General features: G+C 52.3%; 2 protein-coding genes and 1 long non-coding RNA gene across 8 annotated transcripts in view; 2 read left to right on the top strand and 1 right to left on the bottom strand.

Moving 5' to 3' along the window:
- The window catches only part of LOC311425473 (uncharacterized protein), a 56,701-nt gene that overhangs the window by 34,759 nt on the left and 1,940 nt on the right, over positions 1-20,002 (top strand). The window contains exons 6-10 of one of the 4 annotated variants that reach the window (XM_084501365.1): positions 1,641-1,748; positions 2,015-2,039; positions 2,302-2,357; positions 3,128-3,159; positions 3,279-3,555. In XM_084501365.1, coding sequence (XP_084357491.1) covers positions 1,641-1,748; positions 2,015-2,039; positions 2,302-2,357; positions 3,128-3,159; positions 3,279-3,347 — 290 coding nt within the window. In that variant the 3' untranslated portion in view covers positions 3,348-3,555. Of the gene's footprint in view, positions 1-1,640; positions 1,749-2,014; positions 2,040-2,301; positions 2,358-2,511; positions 2,706-3,127; positions 3,160-3,278; positions 3,556-20,002 lie in introns of those variants that run through there. The other 3 variants (XM_084501363.1, XM_084501366.1, XM_084501364.1) reach the window with 3 other exon arrangements.
- LOC311425513 lies at positions 7,998-8,670 on the top strand. Its single transcript, XR_014686360.1, has 3 exons — positions 7,998-8,099; positions 8,259-8,290; positions 8,521-8,670. It is a non-coding gene; the product is annotated as an uncharacterized lncRNA (long non-coding RNA).
- On the bottom strand, positions 9,083-12,483 carry LOC311425486 (uncharacterized protein). Of its 3 annotated transcripts, XM_084501419.1 has the most exons (9): positions 12,409-12,483; positions 12,153-12,209; positions 11,678-11,971; positions 11,112-11,156; positions 10,906-11,013; positions 10,619-10,643; positions 10,327-10,382; positions 9,491-9,522; positions 9,083-9,372 (listed from the first exon to the last, which is right to left on the bottom strand). In XM_084501419.1, the coding sequence occupies exons 1-9, from the start codon at positions 12,473-12,475 to the stop codon at positions 9,304-9,306; spliced, it is 753 nt and encodes a 250-aa protein (XP_084357545.1). In that variant the 5' UTR covers positions 12,476-12,483; the 3' UTR covers positions 9,083-9,303. The 3 variants fall into 3 exon arrangements, with proteins under 3 accessions (XP_084357545.1, XP_084357546.1, XP_084357547.1); XM_084501420.1 differs by lacking the exon at positions 10,619-10,643; XM_084501421.1 differs by lacking the exon at positions 10,906-11,013.

The following is a 20,002-nucleotide window of genomic DNA, read 5'->3' as shown; positions in this document are numbered from 1 at the left end:
CTCAGTGTTGGCCGCATCCTGGATGTCCCTGGTGAGACACATCCCCGGGCTGGAGGGGTGAGAAGGGACGGAGGCACTTGCCACCACATGGCTGTGCTGAGGCTGGAGCTGTGTGCTGCAGCAGGCTCTGGGGTGGTTCCCCCATGGGAGTGTTCCCTCTCCTCCAAGGCAGCCCCTAGAGAGAGAGAGTTGTTCTCAAGGGGTCCCGTGTCCCTGCAGCACCACCTCTGCTGCAGAGATGGGGCAGTGCAGGGCTCAGGCACAGAGAGCAAGGGCTGGGGATGTGTATGAATGCGGGATGAGCCAGGGATGCTGCAAGGTCTGCCCTGTGCATTGATGAGCCTATGGCAGGGCAAGTGGGATGAGTGTCATGAGTAGGGCAAGGACACATCAGGGAGGACATGGCAAGGACCCGTCAGTAGGGACATGGGCACAAGTGTGTGGGTGCCCCAGCTCTCACTCCCTCTAAACAAAACCCTCTGTGCCCCAAGGTGCAGCTGCTGGCGTGACCACCCAGGACATCTGCAGCTCCCCAGGTGAGGTTGAGCGTGGGGATGGGTGACTGAAGAGAGGTGTGTGTGGGGTGGTGATGGCAAGGGAGAGGGAATTTGTTCTCTGTGTGAGAGCTCCTTGGAAGGAATCACTTCCCTGCATGGAACACAAAGCATTTTGTGCCCAGTTCTGGGATTCCTTGTTCAGGAGGGGCATAGAACTACTGGAGACAGTCCAGAGGAGGGCTTCAAAGATGATCAGAGGTCTGGAGCCAAGAGAACTGAGCCTTTATAGCCTGGAAAAGAGTAGACTGAGGGGAGACCTCATCCATGTCTATAAATATCTGAGGGGAGGGGGTTGAGAGCTGGTCTCTTTTCAGTTGTGCCCAGGGAAAGGGTGAGAGGCAACAGGCCCAAATGGGAGCACAGAAAGTTCCATCTGAATATGAGGGGCATTTCTTTACTGGGAGGGTGACAGAGCACTGGAACAGGCTGCCCAGAGACGCTGTGGAGTCTCCTCTGGAGATATTCCAAATCCACCTGGATGCCATTCTGTGCAGTCTGTCCTATTTGATTCTGCTCAGCAGAAGGCTGGACTCCATGACTTTCAGAGGTCCCTTCCAACCTTGGCCATTCTGTGATTGTGTGATCCTCTAGCCCCCAGAATCACAGAAAGATGAGAGTGGTGGTGCCATATTTAATGGGCAGGCACACCTTGGCCAAGCTATACTTAACCACTCACGAGGGAATTTAGAGAGCAGATCCATGGGGCCCATGTTGGCACAACAGCCGCGGGCACTTTTATGCCTTCCGTGGGGATGGTGCTGGCTGTCGGTGGAGGGATGTGGCCATGGGGCTGAGGCTTATTCTGGGAAGGATCTGGGTGCACTGTAGACACTAAGCGTGTCCTTTTGTCCTGCCAGGCAAAGTGGTGAGTTCCCCAGCAAGTCCATCAACCCCAGGTGAGTGATTCCCTCCTGTACCCCCAGAGGCCTGAGCATGAGGAGTGGGCGTGCTGTGCTGCCTTCCCCAGGACATGGGGACAAGCAGGAGCTTTACCAGACAGGAGCTGTGCCAGCTGCATGGGCACGTCCTCCTCCCTGCCTCTCCCCATCACACCGCGCTGCCCTCACACCCTCTGTCCCACAGCTCCCCATGCCTGGCTCCCGCACGCCCTCCCCAAAACCATGGTGCTTGCAGTGGCGGCTGTCGGCTTTGTCCTCCTGGCTGCAGGCAGCTGGTTTGCCATCAGGAAAGGTGAGGGAGTGGGGGAAGGCAGGGGGAAAGGCTGAGGCCGTGGGGATTCTGCTGCAGGGCTGGTGCAGTGGGAAAGGTGGTGGTGGGGAACCTGGGGGTGCACAGCTGGGGCAGACGGTGCCTGGGGGTGATGGCTGTGGGCAGCCCAGCTGGGGAGGCTGCTGAGGGAGCTGGGGAGCTTCAGCCTTCATCCCCCAGCCCCGAGATGGGAGCCAGGGCTGGGCAGCACCTTGGCCTGCACACCTCAGCCCCTGTTCTTCTTGCAGGTGCCTGCAGAGGGAGATGCCCAAGGTGAGCACCAAGGGCTGCTGGCTGTGGGGTTTGTTGGAGGGAGTTGGGTGCATGGCGGGGCCCTGGGGTGCTCCTTGGCCAGGCGCAGCGTTCTCTGTGTGTGTGAGGCTGCATTCCCTGTGCTGGAGGCAGGGAGGATGGAGCTTGCTATTTGCTGCACTCCAGTTCACCACATGATGTAGGAAAGCACGACCCGAGTGCGTTTCTTATGTGGCAACCTCAACACAAATGCACACCCAACAACCATTCCATTCCTCTCCAGGCAGCAGCACGTTGACAGCCCACAGATGGTAACCACAGACCATGATGAAGTCTCATGTGAGTACTACGTCCTCCCTCGGAGGAAGCCATGCACCCATCTCAGGTGGAATCCCAGCACTTCATGTTCTACTGGGACATACAAAATCCCTGCCTGTTCATCAAGCCAGGTTTCTCTCCAGCACCTCACGTCCTGCTTCTTCCTTGCATGCAGAGCGCGGCTGCTGGCTGCACAAGGGACATGGCAGCATCCCAGTGCTCCCAGGGACAAAGTCCATTTGCCTTGGGGGTCCTTCCACACCAGCTCTGGCCTCAGGCTGCATTTCCCCTGCTTCAGCCTCTGCTTTTGTCCTTTCTTCAGTTTCTCTTCAGTGTCATTTCTGCTTCAAGAACTACACAGAGCACATCACAGCAACTGAAGTTGTAGCTCTGTTTCCTTGCACTGGTGGGGAAAACATTTTATAGCTCATTCTGAAACCACAGGCAGCAGCCAAGGGAAGATGTTGTGGCTGGGTGAAAGGCTACAGATATATCCCCACCTGATGTGCACTTAGCACAAGTTGCAGCACGACCTTGTTTACCCACACTTGCACAGAGCAGTTTGCAAGGTGTGCTGTCTGTGCAAAGAGAGGAGATGCCACAGAATGGTGGAAAGACATCAAAACCTCAGCATCTCTGTTCCACTGCTGCTTAATGCACGTCCCAGATCAGGGTGATGGGAGGGGTCAGGCATTGAGTGTTAGCCCCAGGCAGCTGATGCCCAAAGCTCGTGGGGGTTCACCCCCTCCAATCAGCAAGGGCTCATGGTGTGTATTTTTTTGCTCCCACAGACTCCACCATCGCCCATGTTCGACGAGACAGGGTGAGTCATGGCACAGCTGTGCACAGCTCCTTTCTGCACTCCTGCAGCCTGGTGCACGCTCATTGTGCAGGGCTCACAGTCAGCAGCTGAAGTAACAGGATTTCTTTTCCTCCCTAAAGCCTCGTCCTGTGCAGAATATGAACGACACCACGACGTATGCCACGGTGATCCGCACCCACACCCGATAGGACTGCCACAGGGCAAGGGCACAGAAGCCTTGCACACGGCTGCTTTTACTCTTTTATAGGGGTCTCTTGCAGCCATATCATGGGGCTAGGGGTTGCACTTTGGGCTTTTCTGGGGTTTTCTGTCACAGGGAAGGGCTGTGTGTGCCTAGCCAAGAGGTTGAAGGACTCATATCTCTGTTTGCAATAAATTAATATCTGTAAAATATATCAGGTGTACAAAGTAATAATATGAGTGTATCAATGGTTTTTCCTCATGTGAGACCATCTCCCTGTGCTCACTGGAAATTATGTATTCCTAAACTGCATGATAAAGTCACAGGGCTGCTCTTCCATGCACCCACACAGATGGACATTTGGACCTATAGGGACTGGTATCACTGCAGGGACGTGCTTGAATGTGTCTGTGTCGTGGTTTAACCCGGCTGGCAGCTAAACACCACGCAGCCGTTCGCTCACCCTCCCCCCTCCCTCTCTGGGACGGGGGAGAGAAATGGAAAGTGAAGCCCGTGAGTTGAGATAAAGACAGTTTAATAAGACAGGAAAATAATAATAACAATATAATAATAACAATAATAACAATAATGTTACAATGGTGATAATAGGAAAGTAATAATAATATGTACAAACAAGTGATGCACAATGCAATTGCTCACCACCCGCTGACTGATGCCCAGCCTAACCCCGAGCAGTCCGGCCCCCTCCCCCCGGCTAGCCACCCCTATATATTGTTTAGCATGACGTCAGATGGGATGGAATACCCCTTTGGCTAGTTTGGGTCACCTGTCCTGGGTCTGTCCCCTCCCAGCTCTTACTGCATCCCCAGCCTGCCTGTTGGCAGGACAGAACGAAAGGCTGAGATGTCCTTGGCTTGGTATAAGCACTGCTCTGCAACAATTAAAACATCGGGGTGTTATCAGCACTCTTCTCATCCTAAGCCAAAACACAGCATTCCACCAGCTACTAGGAAGAAAATTAATTCTGTTCTAACTGAAACCAGGACAGTCTGCCAATTGATGTGTGCACTGCAGATGTGGTTTTGTTTAGAAGAAAACTGAATATTTCTGGATGTCCATAAATCCACGGGTCACGATGGGATGCTCAAGATGCTCATGCCAGGAGCTGAGGGAGTTGGTGGAAGTCATTGCTAGGCCATTATCCATTATCTTTTTAAAGTCATGGGCATCAGGAAAGGTGCCTGAGGACTGGAGCAAAGCAAATTTTACTCCAGTCTTCCAAAGGGGAAAGAAGGATGATCCAAGTAACTATAGACCAGTCAGCCTCACCTCTATCCCTGCAAAGCTGATGGAACAACTTAGCCTTGGCGTTGTCTTTATGCATATCAAGGATAAAAGTGTCATTAGGGGCAGTCAACATGGCTTCAGCAAGGGGAAGTCATGCTTGACCGAACTGAGAGCCTTTTATGAGGATCTAACTGGGGGGATAGATGATATTAAAGCAGTGGATGTGGTCTATCTTGATTTCAGTAAAGCCTTTGACACCATCTCCCATACACAGCATCCTTGCAGCTAACCTGAAGTGTGTGAAGGGTGATCTGGTAGTGAGGTGGACTGTGATCTGTCTGAAGGGAAGAAGCCAGAGGGTTTTGGTCAATGGGGTGGAGGCGAGTGGGAAGCCTGTGTCTGGTGGAGTCCCTCAAGGGTCGGTACTGAGACTAGTACTTGTCAATCTATACTTCAGTGACTTGGATGAGGGAATGGAGTGCACTGTCAGCAAGTTTGATGATGATGCTAAACTGGGAGGAATGGCTGACACACCAGAAGGCTGTGCTGCCATCCATTGAGACCTAGACAGCATGGAGAATTGGGTGGGGAGAAACTTAATGAAATCACAGAATCACAGAATCGTCTAGGTTGGAAGAAACCTTCAAGACCACCTAGTCCAACCTCTGACCTAATACTAACAAGTCCTTCACTAAACCATATTTCTAAGCTCAACATCTAACCGTCTTTTAAAGACCTCCAGGGATGGGGAGTGAACCACTTCCCTGGGCAGCCCATTTCAATGCTTAACAACCCTTTCGGTAAAGAAGTTTTTCCTAACATCCAACCTAAACCTCCCCTAGCACTTTAGCCCATTCCCTCTCATCCTGTCACCAGGCACATGGGAGAATAGACCAATCCCCACCTTGCTACAGCCTCCTTTAAGGTATCTAGAGAGAGTAATAAGGTCGACCCTGATCCTCCTTTTCTCCAGGCTGAACAAACCCAGCTCCCTCAGCCTCTCCTCATAAGACTTGTTCTCCAGACCCCTCACCAGCTTCGTTGCTCTTCTCTAGACTCTCTCGCGCACCTCCATGTCTTTCTGGCAGTGAGGGGCCCAAAACTAAACACAGTACTTGAGATGCGGCGTTGCCAGAACTGAGTACAGGGGGCAATCACTTCCCTAGCCCTGGTGGTCACACTGTTTCTTATACAAGCCAGCATGCTGTTGGCCTTCTTGGCCACCTGAGCACACTGCTGGCTCATATTCAGCCAACTATCCACCAATACTCCCAGGTCCTTCTCTGCCTGGCAGCTTTCCAACCACTCATCTCCCAGCCTGTAGTGCTGCTTGGGGTTATTGTGCTACAGGTGCAGAACCCGTCACTTGACCTTGTTGAACTTCATGCAGTTGACCTCAGCCCATCGGTGCAGCCTATCCAGATCCTCCTGCAGAGCCTTCCTACCCTCAAGCAGATCGACACACGCACCTAACTTGGTGTCATCTGCAAACTTAAAGAGGGTTTACTCGATTCCCTCATCCAGATCATCGATAAAGATTTTAAAGAGTACTGGCCCCAGTACTGAGCCCTGGGGGACGCCACTCGTGACCAGCCTCCAACTGGATTTGACTCCATTCACCACAACTCTTTGGGTCCGGCTATCCAGCCAGTTTTTAACCCAATGAAGTGTACGCCAGTCCAAGACATATGAGCAGCCAGTTTCTTGAGGAGAATGTTGTGGAGAATAGTGTCAAAAGCCTTACTGAAGTCAAGGTAGACCACATCCACAGCCTTTCCCTCATCCACCCAGCGCATCACTTTGTCATAGAAGGAGATCAGGTTTGTCAAGCAGGACCTGCCTTTCATAAACCCATGCTGACTGGGCCTGACCGCCTGGTTGCACTGTAAGTGCCATGTGATGACACACAAAACAGTCTGCTCCTTGAGCTTCCCTGGCACTGAGGTCAAACTGACAGGCCTATATTTCCCCGGGTCTACCCTCCAACACTTCTTGTAGACGGGCGTCACGTTTGCTAGCCACTGGTCAACTGGAACCTACTCTGATAGCCAGGACTATTGATAAATGATGGTAAGAGACTTGGCCAGATCCTCCGCCGGTTCTCTCAGTACCCTCGGGTGGATCCCATCTGGCCCCATCGACTTGGGTACATCCAAGTGCTGTAGCAGGTCGCCAACTATTTCCTCGTGGATTATGAGGGCCACGTTCTGCTCCCCATCCCCTTCCACCAGCTCAGGGTACTGGGTATCCAGAGAACAACTGTTGCCACTAAAGACTGAGGTAAAGAAGGTATTAAGCACCTCTTCCTTTTCCTCATCTCTTGTTACTAAGTTTCTCCTCGCATCCAGTAAAGGATGGAGATTCTCCTTAGTCCTCCTTTTTGTGTTGATGTATTTATGAAATTATTTTTTGTTATCTTTAATGGCAGTAGCCAGATTGAGCTCCAGATGAGCTTTGGCCTGTCTAATTTTGTCTCTGCAGAACCTCGCAACATCCTTTTAGCCCTCCTGAGTGGCCTGCCCTCTTTTCCTTCCAAGATTAATATATAATTTATAATTAAATATATACAATTTATTATAAAATAAATAATATGATATGATATGATATGATATGATATGATATGATATGATATGATATGATATGACATGATACGATATGATATAATATAATATAATTAATGCAAAATAATTAATTATAGAATATTATAATATTTAATATATACTTGTAATATATGATATATTATACTATATATTAATATAATATAATATAAGATAATATAATATATTATAATATAATATAGAGATATACATAATGATACATTGTATATAAGTGTATAATTAATTAATTAATTAATTAAAATTATAATTCCCAGGTTATAAACCTTCTTTTTTTTCCTAAGCTCAAGCCATAACTCTCTGTTCAGCCAGGCCGGTCTTCTTCCGCGCTGCCTGGTCTATGGGCATTGTGGGACAGACCACTCCTGAGCCAGTAAGATTTCCCTCTTGAAGAGTGCCCAGCCTTCCTGGACTCCTCTGCCCTTCAGAACCACCTCCCAAGGGACTCTGCCAACCAGTGTCCTGAACAGCTCAAAATCAGCCCTCCGTAAGTCCAAGACTGCAGTTTTACTGATCCCCTTCCTGACTTCACCAAGAATAGGGAACTCTACCATTTCGTGGTCACTCTGCCCAAGACAGCTCCTGACCACCACAACTCCCACCAGCCCTTCTCTGTTTGTGAACAGAAGGTCTAGCAGGGCACCTCCCTAGGTACGCTCACTAACCAGCTGTGTAAGGAAGCTGTCTTCCATGCTCTCTAGAAACCTCCTACAGTGCTGAGGGTGTTGTGGGCATGGCAGGGCCCTCCCCTTCTTCTCAGCACAGACACACTCCAGAAATAGGGGGGTTGAGGAAGTGTTGCTGAGGATGTTCAGCACCTTTTGTCTGTGGTCTCTCTATGCCTCTGCGTGGTGCTGGTAGTGCTCAAGACTCTTCTGCTGACCCCAGCCATTTCTGTAAGTGCCAGTCCCTTCTTCACCCTTCTCCTCTAGGCACTGTGTGAAGTGCTGATGCCTTTGCCATGGCAAGCCGTAACCATGGGGCAACGGTGGTGAGGGGTAGGAAAGCCCTGCCTGCTGTGTGTGGCTGGACACTAACTCAGGTTCTCCTTCCAGATGCCAACATGGATGAGATGGGCAGAGTGAAGGTGAGTTCAGCACCAGCCCAGCCTTCCAGGCTGAGCGTGCACGTCATGGTTGCGAGAGGGCAGGCTTTTGGAGAGCAAATGGAAGCCAGAAGTGCATCCGATGGCAGGAGCCTGGGAGCTTTGCGTGGCTGTGCTTTGGCTGAATCCCCCTCCTTCCATGCTCCCAGCATTTCCCCATGGTGGGCACCGCCAGAGCAAGGCCACTCCTTGTTCTCCCTTGTGTTTTGCAGCTCTCTCAATCCAACTGCTCTCAACACCCACTGCATGCCAAAAGCTGAGCAAGGGAGAGGCGATGCAGCTGGTTCTCTGAGAGAGGCAGAGAGCACTGGGGAAAGTCCGGCCGACCTGTCAGCTCTCAATAAAGCAACCCCAAACAGGAAGGAGCTGGTGTAGTTCTTCTCAGCAAGGCCTGTCTGCAAGGCTTTTTGCATCCCTTCATATCGACACTACCACCCCTTTGTGTCTCGGAGTCTGTCTGTCTGCTCCATCCCATTCCATGTGTGGCTGCATGAGACGGAGGTGCCATCAGGAACACAAAGTCAGAGATGTGTATTTGTCATCAAAACAAAACCACATCTGCAATGCACACACTGATTGACACACACATGCGAGGACATCCCTGCAGTGATATCTGTCCATGTAGGTCCAAATAGGCATCTCCATGGGTGGGTAGAATAACACCCCCATGACATTATAATGCAACTTAGGTGTACACGACATCCACTGAGCACAGCGAGAGGTTTTTTTTTTTTTTTTTTTTTGTTGAAAAAAATCAATACACTCACAGTAAGATTTGGTATAGCTCATATATTTTAGAAGTATTAATGTCTTGTAGATGGAGGTGTGAGTCCTACATCGTCTTGGCTAGACACTCACAGCCCTTCCCTGTGACAACAAACCCCAAAGAAGACCAAAGTGCACCCCCCAGCCCCACGTTATGGCTGCACAAGCCATCTGCAGGAGAGCAAAGGCAGCCATGGGCAAGGCTCCTGTGCCCTTGCCCTGTGGCAGTGCTATCGGATCTGGGTGCGGGTCACCGTGGCATACGTTGTGGTGTTTCCCACCTGCTGCACGGGAGGAGGCTTTAGGGAGAAAAGAAACCCTGTTACTTCAGCTACTGACTGTGAGCCCTGCACAATGAGCGGGCACCAGGCTGCAGGAGTGCAGAAAGGAGCTGTGCACAGCTGTGCCATGACTCACCCTGTCCTGTCGAATGTGGGCGATGGTGGAGTCTGTGGGAAAAAACACTCAATGAGTCCTTGCTGTCTGTTGGTGGAGAGCTGAAACTCACACTGACCTTGGGCAGCAGCTGTCTGTGGTCAGCTCTCAGTGCCCTGCCACATTTCCCCTCCCATCATCCTGCTCTGGGATAAGCATTAAGCAGCAGTGGAGAAGAGATGCTGAGGTTTTGGTGTATTTCCACCATTCTGTGGCATCTCCTTTCTTTGCACAGCCAGCACACCTTGTGAGCTACTCTGTGCAGGCGTGGGTAAACAAGGTGGTGCTGCAACTCGAGTGAGGTGCAAGTAGGGTGGGGATATATCTATACCTGTGACCCAACCACAACATCCTCCCTTGCCTGCTCTCTGTGGTTTCAAAACAAACTATAAAATGTTTTCCCCACAAACACAAGGAAAAAGAGCCACATCTTTAATTGCTGCTGTGTCCTTTCAACTACATGAAAACAGAAATAGCTTTGTAGAAAAACTGAAGAAAGGACAAAAGCAGAGGCCTAGCAGGGGAATTGAAGCCTGGCGCTGCGGCAGCTGTGAAAGGACCCCCCAGGCAAATGGGCTTTGTCCCTATGAGCACTGGGATGCTGCCATGTCCCTTGTGCAGCCAGCAGCCGCACGCACTCTGTGTGCAAGGAAGAAGCAGGACATGAGGTGCTGGAGAGAAACCTGCCCTTGATGAACGAGCAGGGATTTTGTATGTCCCAGTGGGAAATGAAGTGGTGGGATTGCATGGGGGCTCGCGGGGGATTCTCATGGGGAGAGGAGCGTGTGGCTTCCCCCAAGGGAGGAGGTAGTCCTCACACTGGATGTCACCATAGTTGGTGTCTTCCGCCTGTGGTCTGTCAACGTGCTGCTGCCTGGAGAGGAATGGAATGGTTCTGGGATGTGCATGTGCTGAGGAGGGTTCGTGAAGCTTGTGCCCTTTGGTGTTGCTTTCCTGCATTTGGCATTGAACTGGAAGGCAGCCCAAGACAAGCCCCATCCTTCTTGCCTTCTGCATAGGAGATGCTCCTGAACAAGGAGCATCCCAGGGCCCCACCATGCCCCCAACTCCCTCCTGCAAACCCCACAGCCAGGATCCCTTGGTGCTCACCTTGGGCATCTCCCTCTGCAGGCACCTGCAACAAGAACAGAGGCTGAGGTGCACAGGCCAAGGTGCTGCTCAGCCGTGGCTCCCATCTCGGGGCTGGGGGACGAAGGCCGAAGCTCCCCAGCTCCCTCAGCAGCCTCCCCAGCTGGGCTACCCACAGCCATCACCCCCAGGCACCAGCCCCAGCTGTGCACCCCAAGGTTTCCCCCACTGCCCTTCCCACTGCTCCAGCCCCGCAGCAGGGCCCCCACGGCCTCAGCCTTTCCCCCCTTCTTCCCCCACTCCCTCACCTTTCCTGATGGCAAACCAGCTGCCTGCAGCCAGGAGGACGAGGCCGACGGCCGCCACTGCCAGCGCCGTGCCTGTGGGGAGGGTGTGTGGGATCCGGGCATGGGGAGCTGTGGGACAGAGGGTGTGAGGGCAGCGGGGTGTGATGGGGAGAGGCAGGGAGCAGGACATGCCCATGTAACCGGCACACCCTCATGCTTGTCCTCACCTGTGGAGCTGTGGATATCAGTGGTGGTCTCACCAGCACCTGCACCTTGAGGCAAAAGGGGTTTTTCTTAGTGGGACCAAGACCTGACACACCGCCACACGCGAGTCCTTTTTCTTCCTGTTTGTTCTTTCTGAGCAGGCACCTTTCTGTGTCTCAAACCAGCACCACTGTGCTCTCCCTTCTGGAACCATCCCACACTGTTGCTGATGTACAGGCTATAGCCTGTCTCATGACAATCACACCACTTCCCCTGCCATAGGCTCAGCAATGTACAGGGCAGATCTTGGAACATGCCGGGCTCAACCCAGGGTCCATCAACATCCCCAGCTCTTGCTCTCTCTGCATAGGAACTGCACAGCCCCATGCCTCAGCCGAGGTGTTGCTGCAGGGATGGGGACAGTGCTTGAGAGCAGCTTTCTCTCTGTAGGGGCTGCCTCTGAGGAGAGGGAACACATTACTTAGGGGGAACCACCCCAGAGCCATGCCCTGCCTCCTGCAGCACACAGCTCCAGCCTCAGCAGTTTTCCAAAACCTTCTACCCTCACCACCCTGGGGCCGTGTCTTACCTGCCACAGACAAGATCCGGGGAGCACTGAGAGCAGAGCTCCTCACCCAGTTTTTCTTGTTCTTTTTCTGGTACCCACACGTGTACGTCCCAGCACTTCTCGAGGTGATGTTCAGGACCATAGCGTAGATGACCTTGCCCTGCTGGGCTTGCAGGCTGAACTCCTCCAGCCCATTCTTGCAGAAGACAACTCGCGTAGCAGGAAACTGCCAATCAATGACACAACGAACCAAAACTGTTTCCCCTTCTTGGGCAATGGAAGCATTGAGGTACAGGACTGGAGCCTGGTTGTTACCTGGAGAGAAGGCAGAAGGATTCCCCAGGCAAGCGTTAGTGATTGCTGGGTGACAAAACCAAGTGCATGCCAAGGCTGGAAGAATCTGCTCTCTTGGGGCTTACAGGGGGAATCGTGAGGGAATAATCCCCTTCTCTCTTCCCATCTCTTTCTATAGGACAAGGTCATTTTTGTGACCCACCTCCATGTTCCCGAAATCCTGGAGAGCTGCAGATGTCCTGGATAGTCACGCCAGCACCTGCAGCATGGGGCAGAGACAGCTTTGCTTAGAGGGGTCATGGCTTCCTGCTTTCCCCCAAACAACTCTGCCCCACAGTGCTGCATACCTGCCTGCACACACCGTCCCCATCCTCCCCTGTGCCCACCACGGGCCTATCCTGCCCCCAGCAGCAGCCCTCCAGCCCTAACCCCCCACACTCAAGAATGCCCCAACTCACAGAGCACCAGCAGCAGGACGGCAGGGCCAGAAGGAGACAGCCTTGTCCATGGCGCCTGCCCCAGCATCTTTTTGGTTGCTGCTTTTGGGGAGAAGCATCTGCTTCAGGTGTCTGCTTTGCTGTGAGCTGGGGATGGTGGGACAGAGGCTTGAAGTGCAGATGGGAGCTGTGCTGTGGGCTTTCTGTGGCTGCCTGAGCCTGGCCCACAGCCAGAGGCTCATCAATGAGTAACCTGTCTCAGCCCCTGCTACATCCGCTGCTTTTGTTGAGCCCCCGCTGTTATTTCTGTCCTCTCACACACCGCAACTCTTGCTGTTTTATCTGTATCTCAAGGGCAGTATTCTTCCTACATGGCCTCCTGCCCCTTTTCCCTTTGCCAGATTTGTCTCATAGTTTTGCAGCTCTCCAATAAGCTAGGAAGCATGTACAGCTTCTCCCAAATACATTTCTGTCCCTTCCACACCCACGTGGGCACATCACTGCTGCATCCCCTGCCCATGCTCAGCCTCTGTACTCTTGTTGCTTGTGCAATGCTGTGCAGCCTGAGCCCCTCTGCCAGCCAGTGGTACTATTATCATCATTATTGTTATTGTTATTGTTGTAATAAATGGCTCAGTCTTCAAAATAGGACTATAATCAAAGATTACGACTTATTAAATTGATACAGGTAAGCAACCAGCGCTGGGTGTGCCGGGAGTCTCTGCTCCACCAAGACACACACCGGTTACATCAAGCAGTTGATTTTTATTCTCCTGGGCATAATACATATTCTTTACTACTTCTGAGGAAAGGGGGTTATTATAATTAGTTTCTGGAATCCGAACTCTCCAACTGGAACATGCGTATCAGTCTCCGGTGGTCCCTCTGGGGGTCTCTCATGCTGAAGGCTCATAGCCTTCCTCCCTCTAGTCCTTCTCCTTTATCCAACTTGGCCGGATGTCAGAGACTTGTACAGAGTCCCCTATAAGCTTTGTCTTTTAGTCGTTCTTCAGCTTTCTCCTTCTCCTTAATCTCCTGGCCAGATATCAGAGACTTGCATAGTGTCCCATGCAATAGTCATAATAGGTAGCAGTTATTCTGAACACCCTCCCTCCCTCCCCCAAGGTATTAGAGTCTTCGAGGAAAAGCCTACAAATACATTTCCCTTCAAGCTCTCTATTGACACGAATTGCTTGACCATTCCTTTGCAAGATACAAGAACTCTATACATTAACCACTCTGTTTTTCTTAGACTTGTGGTTACACAAGGGTATGTAAGACAGAAGGTCACATTCATCATACCATGAGGCCCTAGCATTGTTCCATATTGACACAAATCAGATGAACACATTTCACATTGTTGTTATTATTATTTTCCTGTCTGAATAAACTGTCTTTTTCTCAACTCACAGGCTTCACTTTCCCGTTTCGCTCTCACATCCTGGAGCACAAGTGGGGAGGGTGAGTTAACGGCTGTGCAGTGCTTAGCTGCCGGCTGGGTTAAACCATGCCAGGGCACCCACCTCTTTCATCAGAGGGCCTCCATTGCCTCTAGTGTGCCTTTTATCTGCAATGTATTTGTAGAAGCCATTTCGGTTGTCCCAATGCGATTTCCCCTAGAAATAGTGTGAAAAGGCCAAAGTTGTCCCTACTGAAGTTCAGGGTTGAGATTCTGCTCGGTATTCTCTTCCTGCCACATGAGATCCTGAACTGCACCATCTCATGGTCTCTGCAACCAAGGCTGGCCTCAGCCTTCAGCCTTGAGAAGAGGAGGCTGAGAGGAGACCTTATCAATGTATACAAATACCTTAAGTGTGGGAGACAGTGGGATTTGGCCAACCTCTTCTCAGTTGTTTGTGGGCATAGGAGAAGGGACGATGGTCAAAAAATGGAACACTGGAAGTTCCACACCAACATGCGAAAAAACTTCTTCACAGTGAGGGTGACAGAGCACTGGAACATGCTGCCCAGGGAGCTTGTGGATTTTCCTTCTCTGGAGATATTCAAGTCCCGTCTGGACGGCTACCTGGGCAACTTGCTGTAGACTAACTGCATTGGCAGGGGGGTTGGGCCCGATGATCTCTTGAGGTCCGTTTCGACCCCTGACCACTTTCCAGCCATGTGAGCTGTCCCACCATGTCTCTCTAATTGCCACCAGACCTCAGTCTTCTGACCAAACACAGATTTCTAACTCCTCCTGCTTATTCCCCATGCCACATGCATTGGTGTTCAGGCACTACAGGGAGTGAGATGAGCATGGTGATTTCACCCCATGACGGGTGGGAGGCCTCCTGGTCTTCATCTCTGTGGGGTCGCTGCCCCACTGCTACAAGCCCTGCTACAACCCCATTCATACATACAACCCCATTCATACAACCCTTTCACCAACCGTCCCAAGGCCTTGGAACCTTTATCCATTCCCTTAGACTACAGGATGAAGCTTCCTCCACAGCTGTCTGCAATATCGTCAGTAGATAGTAGTATGTGAGGCACAGCAGGCTAATGAGTGTCCTGGTGTTATCTCTGATCCAGGCTCTGATAGACCACAGACTTCCCTGGGAATGAAGGGAATGCCCAGTGTCTCATGGCCAGTCCTCAGTCAGTTTGGGTGCTCTCCTTTCAGTGCTCCTTGGACCCTGTCTGTGCCAGGTGAGACACGACCCTTCATCAGGGCTGTGGGGTTAGTGGGATGTGGACAGTGCAGAAGCTGAAGCTGTGTGCTTCATCATACAGGGCATGGCTCAGGTGTGATTCCCCCTCGGGAGTGTTCCCCCTACTCCACAGGAGACCCTGGATGGAGAAGTGCCTCAAGAGTTCCCCTGTACCTGCAGTAGCACCTCTGCTGAGACATGGGGCTCTGCAGTGACCCTGTGAAAAAATCAAGGGTTGGGGATATCAGTAGGCCGTGGACTGTGCCACTACTGCTCCAAGCTCTCCCTAAAACATTTACTAACGTATGTCTGGGAATCTACATGAGCTCGGTTGTTAATGCTCACCATGTACACAAGGAAGTAAGACATGAGCTCAGGGTCTGCGCAGCATCTGGGATTGCATGTTCATGTCTCCCACAGACAGTAGCCCCTCACACAAGGTCCAGCTCCCTTCCAGAGGTGAGACATTGCTCATCAGCCCTTCCTGGCACAGCCATCCTCCAAGGCTTGCCTTGGCCACACTGTGTTCCTCCTCTCTCCCAGGGTCAGCCATACCCCTAGAGGTCTGGATCCTGTGCTCTGCCCTCAGCCTGCTCCTGCTGCTGTCTGCTCCCATCATCACCCTCCTCCTGGAGAGATGCAGCCACAGTGCCAGCAGGGCCAGGCAGCCTGGAGACGTCCCTGTCCCCATGGAGCTCTGATGTTCCCCTGGGCTCCCAGCCTGCTCCCCCATGCTCAGAACATGACCGCCACACATTTGCCAGACTCCCGCTGCCGTTGTGTTCAAGGCAGCTGGGGCAGCATGCCCAAGGGATGTGCTGCCACCGCTCTGCTTCCCTTGGCTCAGTGCCTTCCTTCGAAGAAGGGAATTGAGAGAGCAGCATGGGGGAGCTCAGGTGTCTTCATGATGAAGGCTCTGCCTTTCCTGGTTGTTGTGTGGTTGCATGAGGGTCAAATTGTGAGTGCAGATGGCTCCCACAGTGCTGTGCTGGCAGCACTATGTCCCCTGCTGAGACTCCCTGAGAGTTCTTCATAAGCTGATTCACCAACAGGATGAAGGAGAAATCTGCCCACAGCCTTGGCAACTGCCCCAGAGCTCTGGCGTCACTTTGGCCTTGGTGCAGGATTCCCCTGATGCCATCGTTTGTCTAGACATTGAAGAGAAGCAGAGTGCCATGTTCAGGAGAGAGCAAATCCGAGTGGGCACAAGGGGCAGGAGCTCTTTACAGGGACATTGTTGTCCCTGAGATACAAGTAAAACTAGCGTGTTCTGCAGTGTGTGAGAGGAGAGAAAAAACAGTGGGGTCTCAACCAAAGCGGCAGATGTAGCAGGTTCTTAGGCGAGGCCCCCACTGATGAGAGCCTCTGGCTGTGGGCCAGGCTCAGGTGTCCACAGAAAGCCCACAGCACAGGTCCCAGCTGAACCGCAAGGCTCTCTGCCCCACCGTCCCCAGCTCAGAGCAAAGCAGAAACTCGAAGCAGACGCTGCTTCCCAAAAGCAGCACCCCAAAAGATGCTGGGGCAGTGTCCTGGTTTCAGTTAGAACAGAATTAATTTTCTTCCTAGTAGCTGGTGGAATGCTGTGTTTTGGCTTAGGATGAGAAGAGTGCTGATAACACCCCGATGTTTTAATTGTTGCAGAGCAGTGCTTATACCAAGCCAAGGACATCTCAGCCTTTCGTTCTGTCCTGCCAACAGGCAGGCTGGGGGTGCAGTAAGAGCTGGGAGGGGACAGACCCAGGACAGGTGACCCAAACTAGCCAAAGGGGTATTCCATCCCATCTGACGTCATGCTAAACAATATATAGGGGTGGCTAGCCGGGGGGAGGGGGCCGGACTGCTCGGGGTTAGGCTGGGTATCGGTCAGCGGGTGGTGAGCAATTGCATTGTGCATCACTTGTTTGTACATATTATTATTACTTTCCTATTATCACCATTGTAACATTATTATTATTATTGTTATTATTATTTTGTTATTATTATTTTCCTGTCTTATTAAACTGTCTTTATCTCAACTCACGGGCTTCACTTTCCATTTCTCTCCCCCGTCCCAGAGAGGGAGGGGGGAGGGTGAGCGAACGGCTGCGTGGTATTTAGCTGCAAGCCGGGTTAAACCACGACAGGCAGGTACCATGGACAAGGCTGTCTCCTTCTGGCCCTGCCGTCCTGCTGCTGGTGCTGTGTGAGTTGGGGCATTGCTGGGTGTGGGGGCTGAGGGCTGGAGGGCTGCTGCTGGGAGCAGGACACACCTGTGGTGGGCACAGGGGAGGATGGGGACAGCGTGTGTGGGGAAGCGTGCAGCTCTGTGGGGCATTGTTCTTTTGGGGAAATCAGGATTTGGATGGCTTCCTCCAGGTATGATACAGATCTGAGCAAGGGGCACACTTCTCCAGCACCATAAATTCTCTGGAGTGTTGCTCTGAGGCTCTAGGACTGCTGAGGTCTTCACGGAGATATGGGACATACCTGGAATAAGAAATCCACACAAAATGGGATTGTTTGAGGGGATATTGAAGAGGTACAGCATGAGAACATGCAGGTGTGATGGTGGCTGCTTAGCAGTGAGGATGTGGGCAGGGGCATCTGGATGAGCCTGGACACTACTCCTCTCAGCGAATCCCTCTCTGCCCCTTGGTACAGATGGCAGCATGAGCTCCCAGGACATCTGCAGCTCCCCAGGTACTCGTGAGTCCTTCCCTCCCAGAGCCAGGGCACTTGGAAGCCCAACCACTGTGAGCTCTGCCCTATGGCAGCCCTTCACTGCTGTGTCTCCTACAGGGGATCTCCGAGCTCCTGCTCTCCAAATGAACTCAACTTCTGCTCAGCCAGGTACCACAGTTGTGCTCCAGTGTATTCTCCCTGTTGTGTCACCTGTAAGACGAATCATTTTCTGCAAGGATGGGATGGAGCTGTATGGCCAGAAAGCCCAGGAAGGACATCTGAGGTACTCCGTGGTCCTGAACATCACATCAAGAAGATATGCAGAAAGATGTACATGTGGGTACCTGGAATGGAATGAGATGAAACAGAGGAGGAGCTCTGCCCTCAGTGCTGGCCGCATCCTGAAAGTCCCTGGTGAGTCATGGCCCTGGGCTGGAGGGGTGAGAAGGGACAGAGGCACTTGCCACCACATGGCTGTGCTGAGGCTGGAGCTGTGTGCTGCAGCAGGCTCTGGGGTGGTTCACTCATGGGAGTGTTCCCTCTCCTCCAAGGCAGCCCCTAGAGAGAGAGAGTAGCTCCCAATGGGTCCCCATGTCCTTGCAGCATCACCTCTGCTGCAAATATGGAGCATGGGGCATGCTTCAACATCTGCCCTGTGCATTGACGAGCCTATGGCAGGAGAAAAGTGGAGATTGTCATAAGCTGGGCATTTACCTATGAGTGTAGAAGAAGTCTACATTTCTGGCTCTTAAAATGGGTCTGGAACTCTAGGGTGAGAACAGGGAGATATTGGAGTTCTTAGGTATTTGGAGACCTCTGCGTGGAACATCAAACCAGCTGAAAGGGACATGGTACTGAACCAAGGGAGAAGACCACAGGGGTGCTGGACTGAGATGTAGGGGTGACAAGGTGCCTGCACGGCAAGGACACAGCAGTGAGGACATGGCAAGGACCCAGCAGCAGGGACATGGGCACAAGCATGTGGGTGCTCCAGCTCTCACTCCATCTGAACAAAACCCTCTGTGCCCCAAGGTGCAGCTGCTGGCATGACCACCCAGGACATCTGCAGCTCCCCAGGTGAGGTTGAGCGTGGGGATGGGTGACTGAAGAGAGGTGTGTGTGGGGTGGTGATGGCAAGGGAGAGGGAATTTGTTCTCTGTGTGTGAGCTCCTGGGAAGGAATCACTTCCCTGCATGGAACACAAAGCATTTTGTGCCCAGTTCTGGGATTCCCTGTACAAGAAGGGCAGAGAACTACTGGAGAGAGTCTAGAGGAAGGCTGCAAAGACGATCAGAGGGCCGGAGCCAAGAGAACTGAGCCTTTATAGCCTGGAAAAGAGTAGACTGAGGGGAGACCTCATCCATGTCTATAAATATCTGAGGGGAGGGTGTTGAGAGGATGGAGCTGGTCTCTTTCCAGTTGTGTCCAGGGAAAGCGCGAGAGACAATGGGCTCAAACTGAAGCACAGAAAGTTTCATCTGAATATGAGGGGCATTTCTTTACTGGGAGGGTGACAGAGCACTGCAACAGGCTGCCCAGAGATGCTGTGGAGTGTCCTCTTTAGATATTCCAAACCCACCAGGATGCCATTCTGTGCAGTCTGTCCTATTTGATCCTGCTCAGCAGAAGGCTGGACTCCATGACTTTCAGAGGTCCCTTCCAACCTTGGCCATTCTGTGATTGTGTGATCCTCTAGCCCCCAGAATCACAGACAGATGAGAGTGGTGGTGCCATATTTAATCGACAGGTACACCTTGGCCAAGCTATACTTAACCACTCACGAGGGAATTTAGAGAGCAGATCCATGGGGGCCCATGTTGGCACAACAGCTGCGGGCACTTTTATGCCTTCTGTGGGGATGGTGCTGGCTGTCGGTGGGGGGATGTGGCCATGGGGCTGAGGCTCATTCTCGGAAGGCTCTGTGTGCGCTGTAGACACTAAGCGTGTCCTTTTGTCCTGCCAGGCAATGTGGTGAGTTCCCCAGCAAGTCCATCACCCCCAGGTGAGAGATTCCCTTCTTCACCCCCAGAAACCCGAGCATGGCGAGTGGGCGTGCTGTGCTGCCTTCCCCAGGGCATGGGGACAAGCAGGAGCTTTACCAGGCAGAAGCTTTGCCAGCTGCACGGGCACATCTTGCTCCCTGCCTCTCCCCATCACACCCCGCTGCCCTCACACCCTCTGTCCCCCAGCTCCCTATGCCCGGATCCTGCACGCCCTCCCCACAGGCACGATGCTGGCAGTGGCGGCTGTCGGCCTCGTCCTCCTGGCTGCAGGCAGCTGGTTTGCCATCAGGAAAGGTGAGG

Source organism: Aythya ferina (genome assembly GCF_964211825.1).
Source record: "Aythya ferina genome assembly, chromosome: 31".
In the NCBI taxonomy this organism is placed as follows: domain Eukaryota; kingdom Metazoa; phylum Chordata; class Aves; order Anseriformes; family Anatidae; genus Aythya; species Aythya ferina.
This window is presented reverse-complemented; position numbering and strand designations above follow the sequence as displayed.

Coding starts and splice junctions, on each gene's coding strand:
- LOC311425486 (XM_084501419.1), bottom strand. CDS start 12,475: ATGCTGGGGCAGGCGCCATGGACAAGGCTGTCTCCTTCTGGCCCTGCC. Junction 10,644..10,905: donor CTGGTTTGCCATCAGGAAAG/GTGAGGGAGTGG, acceptor TTCTTGTTGCAG/GTGCCTGCAGAGGGAGATGC. Junction 10,383..10,618: donor TGCAGAGGGAGATGCCCAAG/GTGAGCACCAAG, acceptor ATTCCTCTCCAG/GCAGCAGCACGTTGACAGAC.